Source organism: Thermobia domestica, chromosome 7 (assembly GCF_964235325.1).
Source record: "Thermobia domestica chromosome 7, izTheDome1.hap1.1, whole genome shotgun sequence".
In the NCBI taxonomy this organism is placed as follows: domain Eukaryota; kingdom Metazoa; phylum Arthropoda; class Insecta; order Zygentoma; family Lepismatidae; genus Thermobia; species Thermobia domestica.
This window is the reverse complement of record NC_137460.1, coordinates 107,393,985-107,419,414: the sequence shown is the minus strand read 5'-3', so window position 1 is coordinate 107,419,414 and position 25,430 is coordinate 107,393,985. Positions and strand designations below refer to the sequence as shown.

The window sequence follows — 25,430 nt, the reverse complement described above, 5'->3', positions numbered from 1 at the left end:
TTTGACGGTGCAACGTAGGGGTCGGTGAGAGGGAGATATATGTAAAAAAAAATGAAAATGAAAGTGACTGTCTTTGTGACTTCATCACTCTTGAACCGCCCGACCGTTCTCGATTAAATTTTCAACATAGATGAAGTTCGGGCCTAAGATGGTATTTATCTATTTACTTTAACGATATAACTTAGGGTTGAGGAGAAAAAGGAGGTAAAAAGAATAAATAAAACTTGATAACTCGTGAAACAAAGGATCAATTTCGATCAAATTTTTAACATAGCTGAGGTTCGGACCTGAGAAAAGGCAAAATAAATAAATAAATAAATAAATAAAAAAATGGAAAAACATGAAATTTAGAGCTAACAAGTAAGACCAAACCAAAGGTATGGGACATTACGTAATTAGTTTAAGGACAATAAAATGGAAGAGTGTGAGTTTCGAAGATTTCTTTTATTAATTAAAACTTCTTTATTTCTTAATTTTTTTACAGAAATATTTTTTGGAAATATGTGGTTTCCTTTTTCTACATACTTCTAAGAAGACATTTAACATTTTCTATCATGAAAAAGAGAGTTATTTCTATTTATGTAATTTGGAAGACATGCGACAGAAATTCTCGACAAAAGTGTAGTTTCATCTTTTATTTATACTCCATCCCTAGACACAGACAAAGCAATTTTTCTCCATTTTATTGTCCTTAAACTAATTACGTAATGACCCATACCTTTGGTTCGGTCGTACTTGTTAGCTCTAAGTTTCATGCGTCTCCATTGTTTTTTTTTTTTTTTGCCTTTTCTACTTGTGCTCAAGAATTAAAAATGGTTCTGCACAGAAATCGATCCGTGGACTACTTCTTCAGACCACCTTGCTATCGAATATTCTAACAGGGAGGATGGCCAGAGTAGAGAAACTGATTTCTTTGTTCAAGGGACATACGCACATTCTTCTGGCTTCGTTACCTCGATCTGTGTGAATGTACACAAATAAGTTGGTCTTCAAATTTCGCCAACAAGTTATTATTAAATTTAACGCTACAAGCAATGTTGATAAAGCATTAAAAAAATAACACAAATTACAAATAGTGATCGAACTTACAACTCTAGTCACAAGAACAATTCTATTCAGGGTGTCACCTCACCTTCCTATCTAGAAAAAGACCCGGGTTCGATTCCCGGCTGGAGCTCACGTGTTTCAGATTTCACGTTAATCAGTAGGTCCCGTATCATATAGCCTTGGTGCAGAAAGGGACATTAAACTCAAAATCAACTCAACCTATCTAGATGAAGGGCGAAACATAATTCATTACTGCTACCAGCTAACGAATATTTATACTCCATTTCTTGTTCTCATAAAAGAATTCTATCCGTTAATCCATAAATGTAATAATATTGTTACGTTCATGTGTAAACCCAAAAAGAATCTGACATGAAGTATATGTCTTCTGTTCCTATCAATAGCTTCGACTATATGTCTTTTTCTTTCCTTCTTTCGTCATTCTAGTAATAATAATAATAATAATAATAATAATAATAATAATAATAATAAAAATAATAATAATAATAATACATGGACACTGTTTTCCTCAGAAACTTACGACTTTAAGGTCTGCAGTGTAGAGCTCTGCCGACGACAGCACACTGGACATTGTTTATAAAAAGATCGAAAAACATTATTCACTAACTTATTGTTTACAGTTTGGACTACAAGTAATGATCATATTTCTTCGCGATAATGTGAACACAAAAGTGAAATGTTTTGTTTCTACACAATTTCCTTTTCTCGGATGACTGGATAATTTAAAAAAAAAAACTTCTGTTGTTGTAAAGAAAATATGAAGTATGCCTTCAGGAGTATGTATCTTAGGATCACATGAACTTGAGCCCATTGTGTTACCGATTACACCATCAAGACCTGCTTGCAAGGAAAGCGCTACGTTGAGTGATTTGTCGAAAGAGTCTAAGCACTTTACGTCGTATTGTCTTTTTTCGCTTGTTTCGTTTTTATTGTGTTCACTCTGTGTGTTTCGTACAATGCACGCAAAAGCAAATACATTTTCCGCACGATGCCCAGAAATACTGTTTTAATTTATTAGCAAATAAGAAGCTACTGGCGAAATGTGTAGTATTTTATTTTCATAGCAGCAAGGGGTAAGATATTATCCCACGGGAAACATGCTTTTATTTGTTTGACAGACAATACATCAGGCACGTAGCCAGGATTTCGTGAAGGGGGAGTCCATGACATGAAATACTGTGGTCATCACAAAAGGGGCTCGGTCACTCTAAACAATTTTACTGGAACATATATTGGTTCGTTTAACCAGGATTTTGTAACGGGTGGGGGGGGGGGGGATATGAAATTCTGAAGGCCCAGGAGCTCGATCAATATCAATCTAAACTACTTTAGTATCAACATATATTGGTTTGTTAAGACAATAAAATGAGGATATGTTGGCAAGTATTTTAATAAACTATGAAGAAATTTCGAGCAAAATAATAAAAAAATATTGAAAAAGATTTTGCAGTATTTACGTCCTTCTCCTGTTTATTCAAATACAGTAAAACCTGCCTTCAACGGACCCTTTATTAAACGGAAAACTGTCTTAAATGGAAATATTTCATGGTCCCATGGATTTTGGAGTAAAAGACATGTAAAAGTCCCTTCATTAAGCGGAAACTGTGTTATGCGGACAACGGAAAGCCAAATAAACCTTTAACGGAAAATTCTGAGTTTCAGACTACATCGTTTAGAAAATTTTTAAACATTCTGTGAGAGTGGAAACATATACTGTCTGCGATAAATACTTCGTTCTTTTGTTAAATCTTTATGGGCAGTGTTGACCTTCGTCAATCATTACTCATATTCAGCTCCCACAATTTTTCGCTAGTCCTACGTAGCATGTCAGCTGTCAGTCTTCTTTGTAGGCGTACTTCTGTTCCGCTTCTGTAGCGACAGCCAACAAAAATGAGAAGAAAACTGACAAAACAAATTTCTGGAAAAAAGGAATTGGGGTAAAGGAGAAGTTATATATCTCCATCCCGTGTCGTGAAAACAAGGAGGAAAGAGTTCAGAGGACTTTCGAAATTCCAGAGAAAGCTTTTCTGTGTCCTGAAGTATACCGCAGCCAAGTAGTAGCAATGTATGCAAAAAATCCTGGTTGACTATTGGGAAAAATAAAGGAAAGTGTGCACAGCACATTTTGTGTTTATTTTGTTTTAAGTTTTTTGGGGTATTAATCCGTAGAAGGAAAAAGTACTGTAATTGAACAAGTTGCGTACATCAATATATTTTTTCATTATGTCCGTTATAAGCATATATATTTTTTTAACGGAAAGGTCTATCTCCATTAAGCGGAAACCTGTCTTTAACGGAAATTTTTGCGAGTCCCGCTCGATTCCGCTGAAGACAGGTTTCACTGTATAACAATTTTCTTTTCGTTATGACCTCAATTATTATAAAAAGTACATACTGAAAACGGTCTTGTAAACTATCTTTTAATATAAATAAAATAAAGAGTTTGTTTGTGTGTTTGTCTGTCTGTGTGTGGCCTGGGGACCAGACGAGTGGTCCGAGAGTTACCAAATTTTGGTCAGGAGTACCTTGGCCCAGGCCCCAGATCAAGACGAAGCGTTTTTTTTTCAAATTTCGAAACAGTGGGGTCTCAGGGGGGCGTTTACTGGAACCGGCTTGGGAACCAGGCAAATTGACCGAGAGTTACCAAATTTTAGTCACGAATACCTTGGTCCAGGCTCCAGACCAAAGTTAAACGCTTTTGTCGAAATTCGAACCAGGGGGGTCTCAGGGGGGCGTTTACCGGGACATGTAAAAGTAGTAGAAAATGATCGATATTTATTTATTTATTTATTTAACTATCACCAGATACAGCTCAGAGGCCATTTTACACTGGATATCCAACAACAACAATAACAATGGAAAGGATTTGGGAAGGTATCGGCCAGGGCCTGTTTAGTAGGTGCCATCCCGGCATTTGCCTGGTAGGACTGAGGGAAACCCTGGAAAACCTCAGTCAGGATGGTAGGGAGCGGGATTCGAAGCCACGACCTCCCAAATGCGAAGCCAACGCTCTACCACTTGAGCTATTAGTGTCGAATTCATATTTTCGCGGTCACTGAAATCAATGGTGGAACTCCTTGGCTCCGGGCCGGGGGTCACCGGAGGGGGGATGAGATACCAAGCTATGTAAAAAAAATAGCCCAAAATGACCGATATTAGTATCAAATCCATAGTTTTCGCGGTCGCTGAGATCAATGGTGATTCTCCCACAGGCGTTGACTTCCAAATACAGCCCCTGTGCGAAGCATGTGTATATTCAACAAGTTTTTCAATATATGCGTTCCTTTCTCTGTTGAATCAAATGCTAACAGAACTTTCTTTCAACATTTTTAGACCCGGGTTCGATTCCCGGCGGGAGCTCCTGTGGTTCGGATTCCACGTTAATCAGTAGGTCCACGTCTCATATAGCCTCGCTGCTGAAAGGGGACGCTAAACTAAAATCAACTCAACTCTTTCAACATTTTGTTTTATTATTCCGTCAACTACTGTCGGTTCCAAATGACAGGTTAAAGGAGCAACAGAAAATTGTCCTTGAAATAACATGTTTGATACTGCAAGGATGCGATGACGAAAAGTTATGATTAAAAATGTCCACGCTGTTACACAATGGTACTTATGTTTTCGAAAGCTTGAAATCTCATTGACTAGTAGCAGAAATTCTGAGAATTCCATAACTTTTCTTGAAATTTCAAGTTCCCTGACTCGCCATCATATTGCAAGTAATACAAATCTCCTCATAAGAAAGAGTAAGCAAAAGCTTCCTGTAGTTTTCTTTTTTAATTTTTAACGCTGGTCCTTCTTTTTGGCATTTCATTTTGTTTTGTCCTTCCTTAATTTCTTTCATTCCTGGTCTCGAAGGGGGGGGGGGCGGACCCCGGACTCCCCCTTGGCTACGTGCCTGATACATACATATCAAACAGACATGTGGCTACTATATGTTTTCTTCATGTAAATTATATGCTGACATGGTTTGCTTTGTCCATGTTTAGAGTAACTGTACAGGTGCATTCCATGTTTTCTTCCTGTTTTAGACTGAAAACATGTTATGGTCGCTGCCTGATCGTGACATTTGTACAGGTTCTCTCTATATTACCTGTTGTTTTCGAAATGCATTCCTTCTACACAACCTGTACATAATAACGTAACAACGCGTGTAAACTATTTACTAGCATACTTCCTACACATTCCATGTTTGTGCTTCACACTGCCATGTCCTTTGTCTGCCAGAAATTTGCGCACGAACGTGCCTTCTATACGCTTCTTACATCCAATGAACATAACATGTCCTGTACTTTTCCACATTACACACAGTGTACAGTTTCTCGCTACAAGATCTTTGCCTTACACATTTCACATACATTACAGGCGGGCCACAGGCCGATACAGGCACCAAACATGTTTGCACAGGGCCCATGTGCCACCCTGTTTTATACCTGTATTATCTGTCAGGAAAGTAAATGTACACCTATTATTCGAGTCTGGCATTCCTGCGCTCCATCCGTGGAGAGTATGAGAATTAAATCAATCAAATATTTACTGAGGGGCAAAAAGAAAAGTTTAATCTGAATAAGACATTGCAGAGGGGCACAAGCTCTGAATACGAATAGTGCATAGTGTAAATAAAGGACGACACCGAAAAAGAAAGCCAGAAACAGCTGTTAAACTTAGGAAAAAGAGTAAAATTTGTCGAAGTGGGAACATAAAACACAATTACAACAAATATGCCGATAACTAAACGTTCACTATGTCAGGATCTCGGTGTAGTGGTTAAGGTGCTGGCTTACAAATGCAAAGGTCATAAGTTCGAATCCCCGTTCGACGGACATTTTTAAAAATTTTTGTTGATAATACATACAGCTCATGAGAGGGTAAAAGAGGTCGTATTTAGTTTTTCGTAGCAATTATTATTGTTAATTTTTAGTACTGATAATACTTTTTGTCTTTGCGTATTGTTTGTATTCTTTTCTTCATTTCGAAAGAGAAGAATATCCGAACAAATGCCACCAAAATTTCTCTTATTTTGAATGTAAACGCCATTTGCGATCAGTGAAGAATAAAAATTGAGCGTTCCGAAGTAGCTGCAAAAAGTAAAAAGAAAAACATGGAAATGGACCATACTCATGGTTACTAAAAATACAATTTCTACATGCCTTACACCTCCCGACCACGTTTCTACGTTAGCAAGTAAGAGGTTTCTACGTTAGCAAGTTTAGGTTAGGCTTGTCAATACGTTTTGCAAAGGGCCCGGTTCAGCTCTGACGCACCATAGGTGCGAGAAGGGAGAACGGAGCAAAACATTTTTTCTCTCTCCCTCTGTGTGTCTATTTATCTATGCATCTGTATATATATAACGCTATTTGTGAATGCCATAACCACCCTAATTTTCAGCGGATTGAGACGAAACTTGGCACAAACATTAATTGTTGAAATATGTGGATGCGTTCGTTAACCACAATAATCAGATGAAAATGTTCAAAATGGTGGCCCTTCAAACTCTTAAAAAGTTCCAAGGGAACCAAATTTCGCCCATAAATAGGTATTCAGAAAGTTTGATTAACTTTTCCTCTTTTACTCAAATATTTGTGTGCAAGGCTTATCCTCTTCTATTGAAATATCGGACTCGATTAATCTCCTAAAGAAGGTTCACGCCATTTCGCTACGGTCAGGCTTTTTTTTTTTGCAGGAGGAGGTTATTTCCTATCGGAACAAGATGATTATTAGTGATGATATGGAATTACACATTGAAAGTGAAGTAACTTGTGAAACGTGGTATTTGAAAGAATAATATAATAAATGTGCTTTCCTCTAACACAGAGAACTGTAAATCATGTATTTCGAGTTGAGTTGAGTTGATTTTGAGTTTAACGTCCCTTTTCAGCAGCGAGGCTATATGAGACGTGGACCTACTGATTAACGTGGAATCCGAACCACATGAGCTCCCGCCGGGAATCGAACCCGGCCCTCATGTATTTCGAGTTCGGGAGCGTGAATGGCGAGGAGTGTTATTTGATTTGCTTTTTATTAACACATTGCAATGCAAATAAAGGTAGGCAACATTAGTGGTAAGTAAAACAACAACAATAATAATAATAATAATAATAATAATAATAATAATAATAATAATAATAATAATAATAATAATAATAATAATAATAATAGGTGTTTGTGGCAAGGCAATATCTTCCTCAATTCTTCTTCAAACGTAATGGTTGTAACGCCATATCTCCCTAACACACAAAACATTAGCAATTTATATCGAGAGAACGGGAAATTGTACAGTGATGGGAGCAACGTTGGACAGTATGCACTCATAGTACTCAGAAAAATTAGCTATTTCAATGCAAAATGAGCGAAGAGTCATTGTCATAGGGAGTCGTGGGGCCACGGAAGAGCCCTCTTTAGGCAAAAAGTCGATAACTTATATCGAGAGAACAGGAGGTGGTGGGATGGGACCAACGTTGGACACCGTGGACCTATATGGCGCATCGAAAAAATTTGGGAGGCGGACGCCAGCGAGCCTTACTTCTTTCCACATAATAATATAAAATTATATTGTCGAAATACACACACGAGTTAGCTACTAATATTTCATATTATTATTATTATTATTATTATTATTATTATTATTATTATTATTATTATTATTATTATTATCGACAGCTGTCGACGCCAGTTACGGTACTTTAACTGTGAGCGACAGCGAAAAATACGAAAAAAGTGACTACCTTAGCGAAAAGGAACAATACTTTCTTCCAAATGGATAAAAAAATCAAGCCAAGATAGATTCGAACTTGCATGGGCGGCGCGAAAAGCCAGTGCTTTGTCCACCTTTTTTTTTTTTAACTGACTCACCGAACGTGTTTTAGTAACTTACTTATTGCTAATTTTACTTGCTTCACTCGTTTAACTTGCTTTTTCTAATAACTTATAACGACAGGGACACGAACACAGAAACATCGAGAACAGTTAAAAATCATAGATTCTCTCCCGCCGGGAATCGACCCAGGGACACCATACACCAAAGGCTCACGTGCTAGCCACTAGACCAGCAGGGAGGGCACCGCTCGATTAGGAATTACGACCACTGTATTGCCAGCTATCACTTTTGTGGGTTGTATACTATGATCACATGTTTCTTCTTTGCTGGAAGAGTTAAACCTACATTCCATGTAATACATGAGGTATTTAGACCTACATGCTCTTCACATAATGTAATAAAAGGGTCATGCTGGGAATAAAAAAAGAACATTCCTTGGACAAAATGGAAACTATTGGCATCACAAATATTTATCTACGAGGCATGCGCAGTAGTATATTTCAGAATTGTTACTGTTTAATTCAGTGAACGAAGAAAGGGGTATAAAAAAGCAAATATGTCGCGTCAACGAGATCGACTAGAATTGACAGAGGCGGAAGCAGATCTGTAGTAATACAACTTGGTTAAATTGATAATTGGTTCTTTATTCTGTAGTAGATCGTATCACAACATTACGGGAGAGCAGAGACTTACTGACGCTATAATATAGTAAGCTTTAGTAACACGATCATATAGACACAAATGGATGTAACTGTGAGTACTACAACTTGGATTTAACGAAAGCCGTTTAGATATTCAGTGGTTTGCAGGGTTGTATAAGACACAATACAATTCTTCATACCTCAGCTTCCGCCTTCCATTAGCTAGATACATGCAATTTCTGGTTAGATACTGAAACTGCTGTCGGAGTTTAATACATGACGTATTGCAGGATACAAAATGCTTTGCATTACTTGTTTGTTTGTAGACAGCTACTAGCTTAGTGTTCTGAAATTTTGTGTACAAACTAAGGATAGCCAATTCCGGAATTATTACTTTTCGGACTCCCGAAAGTAAAACCGGACAAATTCCGGAATTCGGAAAATTCCGATTTTGGAATAATTCCTGAATTCAGAAAAATCCGGAAATTAGAAATTTCTGATTTCGTTAACATTCCGGAATTCGAAAAATCCGGATTTCTTTCGAAATCCGGAGTTTTTCTCAATTCCGGAATTTTCTAAAGTCTGGATTCTTCCCAAGTTCCAGAATTTTTCTGAATTAGGGAGTTTAACTGAATTCCATAATACTCGGATGTTTCAATACTTGACCTATCAAATCTTCAGGAATAATAATAGTAATAATAATAAACTAATAATAATTATTATTATCTCGTAGAAGATTAAAAGCTAGGAGCTAATTATCGCTCAGGTCCAGGCCCGTGCTGGCCCACCGGGACACCGCGACGTGTCCCGGTGCGCCCTCCGAAACATCACAGTATAAATAAAGGTACAAGTTTTTAGTTTGATTGGTAAAGTATCCGTGTAAGGCGCAGTGCGCCCTTTACATTAGACGTCCTTGCGAGACCACATCAAAGATAGGAGATTTTATTCACTCTTCTGTATACCACAGTCCTGCAGTCTACACTACACAGTAATTCTTGCAGTTATTTTTTTGGTAAAGAACCCGTGAACGGCGCAGTGCGCCCTTTACATTAGACTCCCTTGCGAGAACACATCAAAGATGGACGATTTTATTCACTCTTCTGTATACTACAGTCAAGGCGTCCTACGAAAAATATTATAGTTAAGTGGTTTTATTTAGCCTATCCTGTATACCAGCTTTGTATAATAAATTCAAATAGTGACTGTTAATAAAGAACCTGTAAAGGATACAAGGCGCGATTTACATAAGATGCCCTGCGAAATATCACATTATTTATTTTTTTACTATATTCTTCTATATTTCATTTTTGTATTATAAATTCACACAGTTGCTATTGGCAGAGAACAGATAAAGAGTATGATCACTTACAAAAATATTATAAAGTTATGTAGTTATAAAGCGAAGCAATATGATACATCAAGAATAGTCCGGGTAGTCAAACATACGATGCATTCATGAAATACTACATTGACATTAGTCTCTAATTTAGATTTTTACGTCATCTAAGCATCGTACACTTGCACAGTCTTAATATGCATCCATATATCCGAGCATATTGATTGTTCCTGTGTGTTTTAAAGCAGTGTTCGGATAATCAGTACCTATTGTATTTCTAAGATATAGCTATATTAATTTCTGTGAAATTTGGTCTTCCTGTCACCACAGCATGGCGCGTCCTCAGGTTGTAGATCGAGGAGAAGGCCTCTATATATAGAGGTTAGCTGCGAATATACTGAATAAGCAGTTGCGGACAGGCGACAAGGGGTGATCTTCCAGCGTGGGGATTTGGTGTGGGGCGAACAACCTCATCCTGAAAAAAAAAAGATAAAAATTAAAAAGCTTGTTCAGATACTGTTCGGAGAATCCTCGGATTAGAACTGATTACTTGGCTCGAACTCAGCAAAGTAAAATCGACATGAGATTTGGAACGTGGAATATAAGATCTCTATAGGGTAGTGGCGTTAAAATTTGTAAGGAATGAGTTTAGAAATAGAGGATGGACCTAGTGGGATATCAGGAAGTTAGATGCGAAGAAAATGGAGGAGTCAAGTCGGGAAATTTTACGTTCTTTTACGGGGAACGAATTAAAAATTACCAACTAAATACAGGGTTATCCGTTCACAAACGAATAATATTAGCAATTACATGAATTTAATTTGTTAATGACAGATTTTATTTTACTTCTCTTAAGGGTCGGTGGTGTAATAGTTTGTTTTAAATGCATCAGCATAAAATAAGGATAACGATAAAAAGGATATTTTTTACGAAAGAATAGAACGCGTATTTGATCATCTCCCACAATATCATATGAAAATTCTGTAAGGCCGTTTCAATGCGAAGGTAGGACGAGAGGGTATTTTCAAACTGATTATATGGAATAAATGTCTGCATAAGAAAGGCTGTGACAACGGAGTTAGACTCATGAACTTTGCAAGATCCAGAAACCTTATCGTGAAGATTACAAAATTCCCACATCGCTACATTCATAAATATATTTGCATTTCATCAGATGGAAAATCACATAATCAATCTGATCACGTTTTAATAGAGAGAAGAAAACATCTAGCATAACTAATGTTCGGTCGCTCAGAGGAGCTGATTGTGAAACTAATTACGACCTGATAGCAGCGATAATAAGAGAGAGAGAGGGAGAGACTATCGTTGAATAAAGGAAATATTCAATATCTGAAAACGGAATGGTTTAATTTAAAGAAATTTGAGGAGAGTCAGGTGAGAGGGGAGCCAGATTAATAATAATAACAAAAGTTTTAAACTTGCCCTGAAATTTGGCAAAACTTACTTAAAGGTAGAGATTTCGGGAAAAGGGTTCCGTACCTTCAAGACACACCTCTGCAACTACTAACATTTTTAACTAGAACGTTCCATTGAAGTTTCATGTAGGAAGTATTCTACTGTATGTTTTAAGGAAAATAACTGTAATAAATATAACTGAATATCACGCAACAGTAAGGCATATGATAAACTAATTTTTAGGATATGCAGAGGTAAATATAAAAGCTTTGCTACAAAATACCTACACAGAGCATAATTCAATTAGCTCTGAAATAGAATGTAACGAAATAGCCTATGAGATTCAGTCTACAGAGCAATTGTTAGTTAAAGAATGGACATACAGTATTTCGAGAATCGAGAGAAGACGGGAAATGTTTATGATACTTTTCATCTCGTCTCGATTCTCATCTCCAAAGAGAGACAAAAATTTTGAGTTAGCCTTGACCTGTCTCGAATGTACAATGTTATTTTATTTATTTTAGAAACAAGATGAGAAAATCCTCTTGTCGTGAGCAACATTAAACCAAACCGAAATATTCTTTACAAATGTCACGTTTCTGCTTGTAATGGTATGACCTGAGCCATAATTAGCTCCTAGCTTTTAATCTTCTACGAGATAATAATAACTATTATTATTATCAATGGCCATCAAAAATCCTAAAAAAACAAAAAAAATACAACGTGCAATCGCACAAGCACCTCGACCACTGAACTGCGATCGCTACGCGGTAAACGATTCGTTTTTAGTCTGGTTACGTTAGGTTTCTTTGTCTCCGCTTGCAAACTTGTATGTTATATTTCTTCGATTCAAAATGTCTTTCGTATTTCTTTTATGAAGTCGGCAAAGTTTACGTTAATAACTTGAGTTGTTCTTGAACCGTTCGTTCACAAGTTTGTTTTTTCTCCACACGAAACTACAAATATAACAGATTGAATTCTCATACTCTCCATTTCTCTGAAAACAGTCGCCATTACCTGGTCAAAGATTTATTTCCGCCACGATTCATATTAACCAAAATAAATTTATTTTTCGGAAGCGGAACTTTTACCTTCCGGATATCGGAAAATTATGGAATTCAGTTAAACTCCGGAATTCAGAAGAATTTCGGAACTCGGAAAGTATCCGGAATTTAGAAAATTCCGGAATTGAGTAAAACATCGGATTTCGAAAAAATCCGGATTTTTCGAATTCCGGAAAGTTAACGAAATCAGAAATTTCTAAATTCCGGATTTTTCCGAATTCCGGAATTATTCCAAAATCGGAATTATCCGAATTCCGGAATTTGTCCGTGTTTACTTACGGGAGTAACTGTGTAACGTGTAACGTGGGTTCCTGTCACCACGGCATGGCGCATCCTCAGGTTGCGGATCGAGAAGAAGGCCTCTAGATATAGAGGTTAGCTGCGAATATAATGAATAAGCAGTCGCGGACAGCCGACTAGGAGTGGTCCTCCAGCTTGGGGATTTGGGTAGGGCTGACAACCTCATCCTGTAAAAAAAAGCACTTGTTCAGAAATATTCACAAAAGCCTCGGACAAGGACTGATAACTTGGCACGACATCAGCAAAAGAAAATGGACATGAGATTTGGAACATGGAATATTAGGAGTCTTTATAGGGCAGGCGCGTTAAAATCCGTAACGAATGAATTAGAGAAATACAGGATGGACGTAGTAGGAGTTCGGGAAGTTAGGTGGGAAGGAAATGGATGTGAGAATTCCGGAAATTTTACGTTCTTTTACGGGGAAGGAAACAAAAATCACCAGTTAGGGACAGGGTTTTTCGTTCATAAACGTATATTACCAGCAATTAAACGGGTTGAATTTCTCACTGACAGACTTTCTTTTATAACTCTTAAGGGACGGTGGTGTGATATTGTTTTAAATGTACATGCCCCAACTGAAGATAAGGATGACGATATAAAAGACAGTTTTTACGAAGAAGTTGAACGGATATTTGACCAACTCCCGCGATACCATATGAAAATTCTATTAGGGGATTTCAATGCGAAGGTAGGACGAGAGGATATTTTCAAACCGATTATAGGGAACGAAAGTCTGCATAAGGAAAGTAATGACAACGGTGTTAGACTCGTAAATTTTGCAACACCCAAAAACCTAATCGTGAAGAGTACAAAATTCCCACATCGCGACATTCATAAATACACTTGGACATCACCAGACGGGAAAACACATAATCAAATTGATCACGTTTTAGTAGATAGAAGAAGGCAATCTAGCATAATTGATGTCCGGTCGTTTAGAGGGGTTGATTGCGACACCGACCACTACCTGGTAGCAGCGATAATACGAGAGAGGTTATCGTTGAATAAAGGTAATATTCATTGTCCGAAAACGGAGAGATTCAATTTAAAGAAATTAGAAGAGAACCAGGTAAGAGAGAAATACCACATTGAAGTTTCGAATAGATTCTCGGCTTTAGAAGATTGGGAGTGCACTAGTGTTGAGGATACCTGGATTGAAATTAGAAATAGCATTAACATTTCAGCAAAAGAAAAATTGGGACACGCCGAAATACGTAGGAACAAACCATGGTTCGACCAGGAATGGATAAAACTAGCAGAGAAGAGAAAACAGGCAAAATTACGCTGGCTACAAAATCCGAATGAAATAACTACACAAAATTTCTCAGATATCAGGCGGGAAACTTCCAAAACTTTTAGAACAAAGAAACGCGATTTTCTGAAAGCTAAAATTAAGGAACTTGAAGATAATAGTAAAAATAAAAACATCCGGAACATGTATAAGGGAATCAACGAATTTAAGAAAGGCTATCAACCTCGTGCTTACATATTAAAGAAATCTGACGGTACAGTTCTCACCGACATGGATAGCATCTTAAATAGATGGAAAGATTTCTTTGGCGATTTGCTTAACACGCAACCGAAAACTAGTGTGCGTGGAGAAATAGAGATACACACCGCAGAACCATATATTCCAGAACCCAACAGAATAGAAGTAGAAACTGCTATAAAGAAATTAAAGAAACACAAATCTCCGGGTGTAGATGAAATTCCGGCTGAGTTAATTTTAGCTGGAGGCGAAAAATTGTGGAACAAGATACACAAACTCATTCTCCTTATCTGGAACAAGGAAGAATTGCCACAAGAGTGGAAAGGATCAATCATTGTTCCAATTCACAAGAAAGGCGACAAAACTGACTGTAATAATTATCGAGGCATCTCTCTTCTGTCAACATCCTATAAAATTCTTACAAATATTCTATTAGCAAGACTGACCCCTTACGCAGATGAAATTATTGGAGATTATCAATGCGGATTTAGACGGAATCGATCAACTATCGACCAAATATTTACTATTCGTCAAATACTCGAAAAAAAGTGGGAATACAATACCCCGGTACATCAACTATTTATTGATTTTAGAAAGGCGTACGACTCAGTTAGGAGAGAAATATTATACAACGTCCTTACAGAACTTGGAATACCGAGAAAGCTAATTAGATTAATTAAGATATATTTAACTGAATCCCAAAGTAAAGTCCGGGTAGGAAATTTTTTGTCCACGAGCTTTCACGTCGAAAATGGCCTGAAACAAGGAGATGCGTTGTCGCCATTATTATTTAACTTCGTTCTGGAATACGCTATAAGGAAAATCAAAGATAGCAACCAGGGCCTAGAATTGAACGGTATTCACCAGATTATGGCATATGCTGATGACGTAAATTTAATAGGTGATGATAGGAGAACAATAGAAAGAAATGCAGAGATCTTATTAAACGCTTGCAGGGACATGGGTTAGAAGTAAATACAGAAAAAACTAAATACATGGAAGTGCGTCGGGACCGGAATACAGCAAACTATGGATGCGTTAAAATATTAAATAATACTTTTGAAAAAGTGGATAGTTTCAAATACCTAGGATCAATATTAACAGAGGAAAATCATAGTCACGGAGAAATTAAATGTCGACTAAAAGCAGGGAATTCGTGTTACTATTCGGTTCAAAATCTCTTGTCTTCGCGAATTCTGTCGAGAAATTTGAAGCTTAAAATATACAAAACGATACTCATGCCTGTTGTTTTGTATGGCTGCGAAACATGGTCGCTTACTCTGAGGGAAGAACATAAACTGAAAAGTATTTGAGAACAAAATCCTGAGACGAATATTCGGACCCAAGAGGAACGGGAATGGGGAATGGCGGAAACTTCATAACGAGGAACTACATAATTTATATGGTTTACCCAACATTGTTAGGGTTGTGAAGTCTAGGAGACAGGTGGGCAGGTCATGTAGCTAGAATGGAAAAAAGTAGAAACGCTTTCAAAGTCTTGACAGGAAGACCAATCGAAAAACGACCATTAGGAAGACCTAGGCGCAGATGGGAGGACAATATTAAGATGGATCTCGCAGAGATTGGAATACAAAGTAGAAACTGGATGCAGTTAGCTAAGGATAGAAGTCAGTGGAGAGCTTTTGTGAACGCGGCATTGAACCTCCGGCTTTCATAGGCCATAGAGTTAGTTAGTTAGTTAGTTAGTTACTTACGGGAGTCTGAAAAGTAATAATTCCGGAATTGGCTATCTCTAGTTTATACACAACCTTTCTGAACACTAAGCTAGTAGCTGTCTACAAACAAACAAGTAATGCAAAGCATTTTGTATCCTGCAACACGTCATGTATTAAAATCCGACAGCAGTTTCAGTATCTAACCAGAAATTGCATGTATCTAGCTACTGTAAGCTGATGTATTAAGAATTGTATTGTGTCTTTTACAACCCTGCAAACCACTGAATATCTAAAGGGCTTTCGTTAAATCCAAGTTGTAGTACTCACAGTTACATCCATTTGTGTCTATATGATCGTGTTACTAAAGCATTCTCTATTATAGCGTCAGTAAGTCTTTCTCTGCTCTCCCGTAAAGTTGTGATACGATCTACTACAGAATAAAGAACCAATTATCAATTTAACCAAGTTGTTGTATTACTACAGATCTGCTTCCGCCTCTGTCAATTCTAGTCGATCTCGTTGACGCGACATATTTGCTTTTTATACCCCTTTCTTCGTTTACTGAACTAAATAGTAACTATTCTGAAATATACTACTGCGCATGCCTCGTAGATAAATATTTGTGATGCCAATAGTTTCCATTTTGTACAAGAAATGTTCTTTTTTTTATTCCCAGCATGACCCTTTTATTACATTATATGAAGAGCATGTAGGTCTAAATACCTCATGTATTACATGGAATGTAGGTTTAACTCTTCCAGCAAAGAAGAAACATGTGATCATAGTATACAACCCACAAAAGTGATAGCTGGCAATACAGTGGTCGTAATTCCTAATCGAGCGGTGCCCTCCCTGCTGGTCTAGTGGCTAGCACGTGAGCCTTTGGTGTATGGTGTCCCTGGGTCGATTCCCGGCGGGAGAGAATCTATGATTTTTAACTGTTCTCGATGTTTCTGTGTTCGTGTCCCTGTCGTTATAAGTTATTAGAAAAAGCAAGTTAAACGAGTGAAGCAAGTAAAATTAGCAATAAGTAAATTACTGAAACACGTTCGGTGAGTCAGTTAAAAAAAATAGGACAAAGTACTGGCTTTTTGCGGCGTCCATGCGAATTCGAATCTATCTCGGATTGATTTTTTTATCCATTTGGAAGAAAGTATTGTTCCTTTTCGCTAAGGTAGTGATTCTTTTCGTATTTTTCGCTGTCGCTCACAGTTAAAGTAACTGACTATTCTTATTCTTTCTACGAATGGTGGATCTGCTCTTTGGTTTTATGTCAAACATGCTCACGTAATGAATAGACGCTGTCGATAATAATAATAATAATAATAATAATATGAAATATTAGTAGCTAACTCGTGTGTGTATTTCGACAATATAATTTTATATTATTATGTGGAAAGAAGTAAGGCTCGCTGGCGTCCGCCCCCCAAATTTTTTCGATGCGCCATATAGGTCCACGGTGTCCAACGTTGGTCCCATCCCACCACCTCCTGTTCTCTCGATATAAGTTATCGACATTTTGCCTAAAAAGGGCTCTTCCGTGGCCCCACGACTCCCCATGACAATGACTCTTCGTTCATTTTGCATTGAAATCGCTTATTTTTCTGAGTACTATGAGTGCATACTGTCCAACGTTGCTCCCATCACTGTACAATTTCCCGTTCTCTCGATATAAATTGCTAATATTTTGTGTGTTAGGGAGATATGGCGTTACAACCATTACGTTTGAAGAAGAATTGAGGAAGATATTGCCTTGCCACAAACACCTATTATTATTATTATTATTATTATTATTATTATTATTATTATTGTTGTTGTTGTTGTTGTTGTTGTTTTACTTACCACTAATGTTGCCTACCTTTATTTGCATTGCAATGTGTTACTAAAAAGCAAATCAAATAACACTCCTCGCCATTCACACTCCCGAACTCGAAATACATGATTTACAGTTCTCTGTGTTAGAGGAAAGCACATTTATTATATTATTCTTTCAAATACCACGTTTCACAAGTTACTTCACTTTCAATGTGTAATTCCATATCATCACTAATAATCATCTTGTTCCGATAGGAAATAACCTCCTCCTGCAAAAAAAAAAAAGCCTGACCGTAGCGAAATGGCGTGAACCTTCTTTAGGCGATTAATCGGGTCCAATATTTCAATAAAAGAGGATAAGTCCCTGCACACAAATATTTCAGTAAAAGAGGAAAAGTTATTCAAACTTTCTGAATACCTATTTATGGGCGAAATTTGGTTCGCTTGGAACGTTTTAAGAGTTTGAAGGGCCGCCATTTTGAACATTTTCATCTGATTATTGTGGTTAACGAACGCATCCACATATTTCAACAATTAATGTTTGTGCCAAGTTTCGTCTCAATCCGCTGAAAAATAGGGTGGTTATGGCATTCACAAATAGCGTTATATATATACAGATACATAGATAAATAGACACACAGAGGGAGAGAGAAAAAATGTTTTGCTCCGTTCTCCCTTCTCGCACCTATGGTGCGTCAGAGCTGAACCGGGCCCTTTGCAAAACGTATTGACGAGCCTAACCTAAACACAAGCCTCTTACTTGCTAACGTAGAAATGTGGTCGGGAGGTGTAAGGCATGTAGAAATTGTATTTTTAGTAACCATGAGTATGGTCCATTTCCATGTTTTTCTTTTTACTTTTTGCAGCTACTTCGGAACGTTCAATTTTTATTCTTCACTGATCGCAAATGGCTTTTACATTTAAAATAAGAGAAATTTTGGTGGCATTTGTTCGGATATTCTTCTCTTTCGAAATGAAGAAAAGAATAAAAGCAATACGCAAAGACAGTAGAAGACAGACAAAGTAATATCAGTACTAAACATTACCAAGAATAATTGCTACGAAAAACTAAATACGACCTCTTTTACCCTCTCATGAGCTGTATGTATTATCGACAAAAATTTTAAAAATGACCTTCACGGAGATTCGAACTAACGACCTTTGCATTTGTGAGCCAGCACCTTAACCACTACACCAAGATCATGGGATGGTGAACGTTGCGTTGTTGGCGTATTTGTTGTATTTGTGTTTTATGTTCCCACTTCGAAAATTTTTACTCTTTTTTCTAAGTTTAACAGGTGTTTCTGGCTTTCTCTTTCGGTGTCGTCCTTTATTTACACTATGCACTATTCGTATTCAGAGCTTGTGCCCCTCTGCAATGTCTTATTCAGATTAAACTTTTCTTTTTGCCCCTCAGTAAATATTTGATTGATTTAATTCTTATACTCTCCACGGATGGAGCGCAGGAATGTCAGACTCGAAAAATTGGTGTACATTTACTTTCCTGACAGATAATACCAATTTACAAGGGAAGACAGCACTAAACAGGTTACAACAGGTTCAAAATGGTTGTACAGGGCTTGTATAGGCAAAAACATTTTCATCAGGGCTAGTCTGCTCATTCAGTACTGTTCAAGATCGACTAAGCCAAACCGAGTAGTGCGTCTGAACAAGGGATTGTGAGTTAGGGAAACTAATGTATAAAGTTATTTGCATGAAGTTAAACCTACTTTAGATTTGTAATAAGGGATAACAAATCGTAAACATGTGAGAGATTATTTGGTTCATATGGTTATAGTTAAGAAATAGATAAGAGCCTAAGATAGATTGAGTTAGACCTAAGTTAGGATAAAGCTGGAAGTATAAAACCTTCCATTATGCTATTCTGTGACAACCAATATGGTTACATAATCTTCAATAAAATTCGTAAGCGCTTACATATTTTTGTAATGAAAGTCTTGATTCTAAGCGAAAAGAGCTAGTTGACCTTTGACCTTGAGTTGGACCGATTTGCGGTCACTTCTTGAGATTGAAACCAAACTCAGTCGAATTAACACCCTCAAACTGTAGTTATTCATTAAAAAAAATGTAGGGGCCATGGCTACAACGTTTTTACTTTATTTAGATTACATGTGGATAGAAATAAGTTATTTTAGCACGTTCTTATGTAACAGTGTGGTTATGAAGGACGAGACCTACAGTTTAAAATGGATTACAAACCACTACACGGTTTGAATCCGACAGAAATTGTTCTCTAGCTAGGCTCAAACCTGGGACCCTTGATTACAAAAGCGATAAATTGCTTGGGGGGGGCAAGACCCCTTGATATAAGTAAAATTTCGCGTTTTCACTGACTGACTACTATTCTATTGATAAAATCTATATAAATCTCAAACTCAGGGGGCCGAAAATTCCCCTCCCTGCCCCCTTAAATGACCCCCCTGGAACTTACTAATATGAAATTAGCGGCTAACAATAATTATCTAACTAAAGTTACCAGTAACGAAGAAATTTACGTTCTCTACCTGATCTTTCGCAGTATACATCAAAGAGCAGGAAATCGCAAGAAGCCAATATTTCAAATTGTCATGTTCTTCCTTTATGACGTTTACAGAAAATCTATCCGCTCTTCAGAATCGAAGGAAAGAATGGGATGAGGGTGGCACCCTGGGGCGTTCTACCACATCATTGGAAAATGACTTTAGAGGGGGGAGGGAAATCCCTGCTTGTCAGCAGGATATCTGTTCGCGGAGACCAAATTGGAACACATAACCATCAATATATAGTCCATTATAATGTTACTGAAAAAAGTTCATTACTCTTGATCTACGTCGTTATCTTAAGGGGACGGAGAAAACAGTGGTAAAAGGTATAAGATGTCTTGACCTACCGTAATTGGATCAAGACTTCACTTACAAACTAATATGTGCGCTATCCAAATATCCATGTTTCAGAATCCTGAGGTACTCAAGCAACATTTTTATAGAGGTAGTTGGTGAGTACTTCAAATTATATGCCCGTAGCCAAATTCCTTCTATAAAAATTGTTGCGAGAGTGCCTTAGGATTCTGAAACATGTATTTTTGGATAGTGCACATATTAGTTTCTAAGTGAAGTTTGACCCGACTACAGTACGTAGGTCAAATAGCTTTAAAACTATGGACCTTTAAAGTTCATTTTTTAATGTTTTTGGCAGCCTGTAACTCCAAAAAGAAGCATTTGTGCAGCCAGGTTGGACTATACTTTTTTGTCTTATCTTGGTATCAGGAATCATCTCCCAAACATTGTCGGTGTTGTCTTGAAACATCCTGTATATCATAAAAATTTATGATGGTATGGCACACTGGTAGACCTTGACCTTCTATACAAACGTGTTAAATATTATGCTGTGCATGTTTTTAGTTCCCAAGTTATGGACCATGAAATGAGGGGTATAGACTTTGTGAAATTTTTACAAAACAATTTAATATTAAAAGTTTAATTTAAAAAATCAGTGAAAGATTACTTTCTTCCCATTATTGGGAAATTTATTTATAAATATAGAGGACTTTTTCACAAGCAGAACACGAATATTTCATTCTCTTGTACTAATCTTGAAATTTATATATTTCTATATAAGTTACATACATAAGTTGTATGTAACACCATGTTTCTACGTATGTACGTGTGAGTGTGTGTCTACTATGATATGTTAGGTAAAACATCTCCAATGTCCATGATACATGATGTGTATTTTCCTTTATGTATATGAATGATTTCCGGTGGAGTTGAAACTGGAAACGTATAAAAGAGTCAATTCGGTTTTAAAGAACATATTTCGAAATATTTTTCTTTTATGATTTTCTCAAAACGTAGCTTAGTTTTTAAAAGAATTTTAAGAATAATTCCAATTTCTTAGCGGGTGGAAACAGGAAACGTAATTAAGGAGATCGGTATCGCGATGAATTAGTTTTCAGAAATCTTCCCATACTACACAGATACTCATTGTTTGCATATCGTATAAATATATAATTCTACAATTTCTATCAATACACACTATCTATGCTGAGGGAGACGTGAGCTGCAGGACACCTATGATGAGGACCAATAGAATTGTGTTATTTTTGAGAGAATTCAGACTATACTTTTTTCCATGATACCTCAGAATATTGAAAAGTGTTTGAAGAAATATTTTAAGGGGCATTTTATATCAATATTTCACATTTATTTTTTTTAAAATTTAAATATTAAATACGTATTTTAATGGAAATGCACATTCGACTGTCAGTTCAAAAATAAACTCTGTTAAAGGCAGTACAAATGATCACGTGAAATATATGGTATATGGATATCCCCATCGTTAAAGTAACTGTTACCCGTTAAGATGTTAACGGATTGAGTTCATTAACGAAGTCGGCCGACATCATCCAGCTATCTATTCCAAAACATAGAACTAAAAAAATCGCTTACATGTATATAATACCGGCTTTAGATTGTGTACCACTAAAGTCGTCGTTACCAGTTAACTTGTTATCGAATTTACTTCGTTAATGAACTCAGCCGAGGTAATCGCTCTAGTTATCTTTTGCAAGAAAAACACACACAGAATTAAAATAATTCGCATCCGTTCAAGAGTTATCGTGCAGAGTAAAGGACGGATGGATGTACTAACGAGACAATTTTAGAAGTCTCACAGCATGATATTAATAAGCTGACACCTTTGAATGATTTCCATTATCCCAACCAAAGCGAGGGAGCTAGCTCGAGCTCAGCAGTTAGTTCAGTTTCAGTTATCTCCCTTTCGGAAGATTTATAAAGGAAGTCCCAGCCGTAGAGCCTTGTGGACTATTTCACTAAATTTGTTTTATATCAAATTTGTTTGAAGTAGGCATATGTACTAAAATGGCACGTGCCAAAATGGACGAATTTGTGTTTGAAATATAATTGTTTATCACACTGTTAATGTAATAAGAAAGTATAAGCGGCGCATGAATATATTAAAATTGAAAAACAGTGTATTGAGATTGTCACAAATAGTAAAATTGTCAAAAGTAATGAATTATAAATAATAAAATTGAATAAAAATTTAGAGCAAAGCTCCCCAATGTTTAGTGTTTACAGCGCCATCTCTTATCACAGCTTGTTCTCCACATCACTATCATAAAGAGAAAAACATTACTTACGTATGTCACAGACTCAAATGCCTCCTGTGCAGTTACCTCTTCTTCTGTCACTTCAGGGAGAACTGGTTCTATTGTCACGTTAAATGTTCTCATTTCTGATTTTCCAGTGACTTCATTATAATTACTTTTGATAGTAGCTATTATCCACAACTAAAATTTCATGTCATTTCGCACTGAAAAAAAAGTCTTTCCTTATTCAGTTTGTACGCACTATGTCATTTTTCCTTTGTGACAACAAGCAAGCAATTATCAAGTTATAATAACACAGAGAAGTTTGTGAAAAAGAAATTACATTTTGTTTAATGGGTTATATTGCTATCTATAACAAACGAAAATTGTTGCTTGGAAACAAAGCAATGTAGAAACAAAAAAAAAAAAAAAAAAAAACATTTTCCAGATTGTATATTGCGAATGCGGTGGATGATACTCTTAGCTTAGAAAACATAGCTATCCTCATTTCAAAACTCACACTGTTAATGTCATTTGCGTCACATAAGTAAGGGAGGTATTTGTCAAAATCCTTGCACTCACAAAACTAAATCAAAATGGCACATTATACTTTATTTTCAACAGGCCGGGGTTTCCTTCGATGTTAATGCTAAATTTTTCGATGACTTATACTATGACTGTGGCTTATTTATATTCAAATTTTAGCATATTGCCTTCGCTGTTCTTTCGATAGGTCTGTGATACTCCATCTTCGAATTTAACGCCTCTTTATTTTCAGCACGGGGCAAATGTAAAGTGATCATCTGTAATTTGACACGAATCATAACCACTTAATTCCATTGACAATCAGGGCCGGCCTTAGCTGGTGCGGGGGCCGATTGGGAACATTTTGTGGGGCCCAGGTTTACAACTCACTTGCACCAAGGCCTTACATCAAATTGACTTTCGAAAGTGACTTTGCAATTTAAGGTTAAAATAATATTACCTACTTGCACTGTGTTAATATGACTGAATAAAACAACCGGCGTATAATTTGCCCGTTACTAAAGGCATACTTGAAAATGCCCTAGCAGCACAATTACATAACAGGCATATGCCTATCATGTTCCCTCAGGTACATGGGAATGTGTCCAGTATGTGCCTTATGTACCTATGAGAGAGAAATCACATGGATGGCAAGTGATTGTCCCAGTCTATGTCCGCCCCTAGGCGCATGCCTGACATGTACCTGGGGAATGAACCTAGTATGTTCTAGGTATGTTCCCCATGCCGTAAGCTTCAATGAAACACAAAATTACTCCTCCAAAATATGTTAAATCGCCTATATGCGTAATGTGTGCACATTAAGGTGAGTCTAAACAACACTTTAAACAAGTAAAAAAAATGTATCCGAGGGTGGGCGCGAACCACCAACCTTTGGTTTCCTAGTCACGTGCTCTTCCGACTTGGCCACGAAGACGACGAAGAGAAAATCGTTTGTAGAGGGATAAATTGTTGAGGTGTTCTGAACTTGGTTAATCAGAGTGCTCCTTTAACCACGTATATTCGACGATAATCGTTTGGGATCAGATAAAATCTGGTCGCTATGTAATTTTTATAACAATATGACGAGTGTCTATTCACTTTCTTCCATATTCACTTTCAAATGATCGGCGACAGTTACCATCTAATAAAGTTGATGCTTTTGTTGCTTCTAGTGCACAATCGCTTAGAAAAAGAAGTGACAAATACATCAAATGTGGGAGATGAATTTACGCATGACGCATGCTTAGCACATCTAGCTACGCCTAAATGACGCATGCCTAGCACATCTTGTGCTGTAAGGCTATCTGAAACAGTATGTACTGTACATACCTGTATTGCAATATGTTGTTGTGTGTACTTGACAACCGAGAGTAGCAGAGCCATCTTAACGATACCATAGGTACTTGACCGGGGCTGCCGCAAGCATTGGGGCCCCACGATCAGAATGACATGTATTAATCGCACGTATTAGGAGCGAAATTTAGTCCGAGGGACCACAACACACTTGTTTGCTCTGTGGCCTAATATGCTGTTAAAAGGGACTGAAGAGTAGAGTAGACGACACTAGCGCGGGGTCTCCTTAGACGCGGGGCCCAAGTGGGAACAATCGGTCCAATCGGCTTAAGGCCGGCCCTGCTGACAATCATAACTTTCCTTTACTGAAGATGAGAACATTCAGGCACGCAACTAGCGTTTCTATCACCCGGGAAAACACGAAATTCTCTCCCATTCCGTTGAAGTTTTTCGGGCTGAATAAGAAACAAAATTCTGAGAGGGAAGGCTGCAGGAGGCTGAGATGTCTTTGTAGAATGGCTTTCTACCAAGATCTATAGTGTCTGTATGTCCGACAAGAGAAAATGCAATATTATATTTTTAATGTACGATATTAGATTTTACATTACAAAGTTCAGTCTTAAGCTTCGCAGTATTTCTACAACCCAAGCAGCAAAGGCGTGTATATGTCGTGATTAACCGTAAGTAGAAGGTCAGACTAGCGCAAGAGGTATTGTGACAGGCCAACCGTTTATAAAAGGCAAAGGTACAGTGAACCACGGCACAACAACACGTTCGTTCCAGAAATTTTGTGCAGTTTGTAAAATTTTCGCTCTCCTCTGCGCTTCACATTATGTCACTTACTTACCTTTGCTTCCTTAGCCCTTGCACCTCGCTGTG

General features: G+C 37.2%; 1 protein-coding gene across 1 annotated transcript in view; it reads right to left on the bottom strand.

The window, feature by feature from the left end:
• Positions 1-23,096, bottom strand: part of LOC145688916 (uncharacterized) — a 28,458-nt gene extending 5,362 nt beyond the window's left edge. Inside the window, exon 1 of the mRNA XM_081763083.1 lies at positions 22,785-23,096. Coding sequence (XP_081619209.1) covers positions 22,785-22,877 — 93 coding nt within the window. The 5' untranslated portion in view covers positions 22,878-23,096. The remainder of the gene's footprint in view (positions 1-22,784) is intronic.
• Between the last annotated feature and the right edge of the window lie 2,334 nt (positions 23,097-25,430).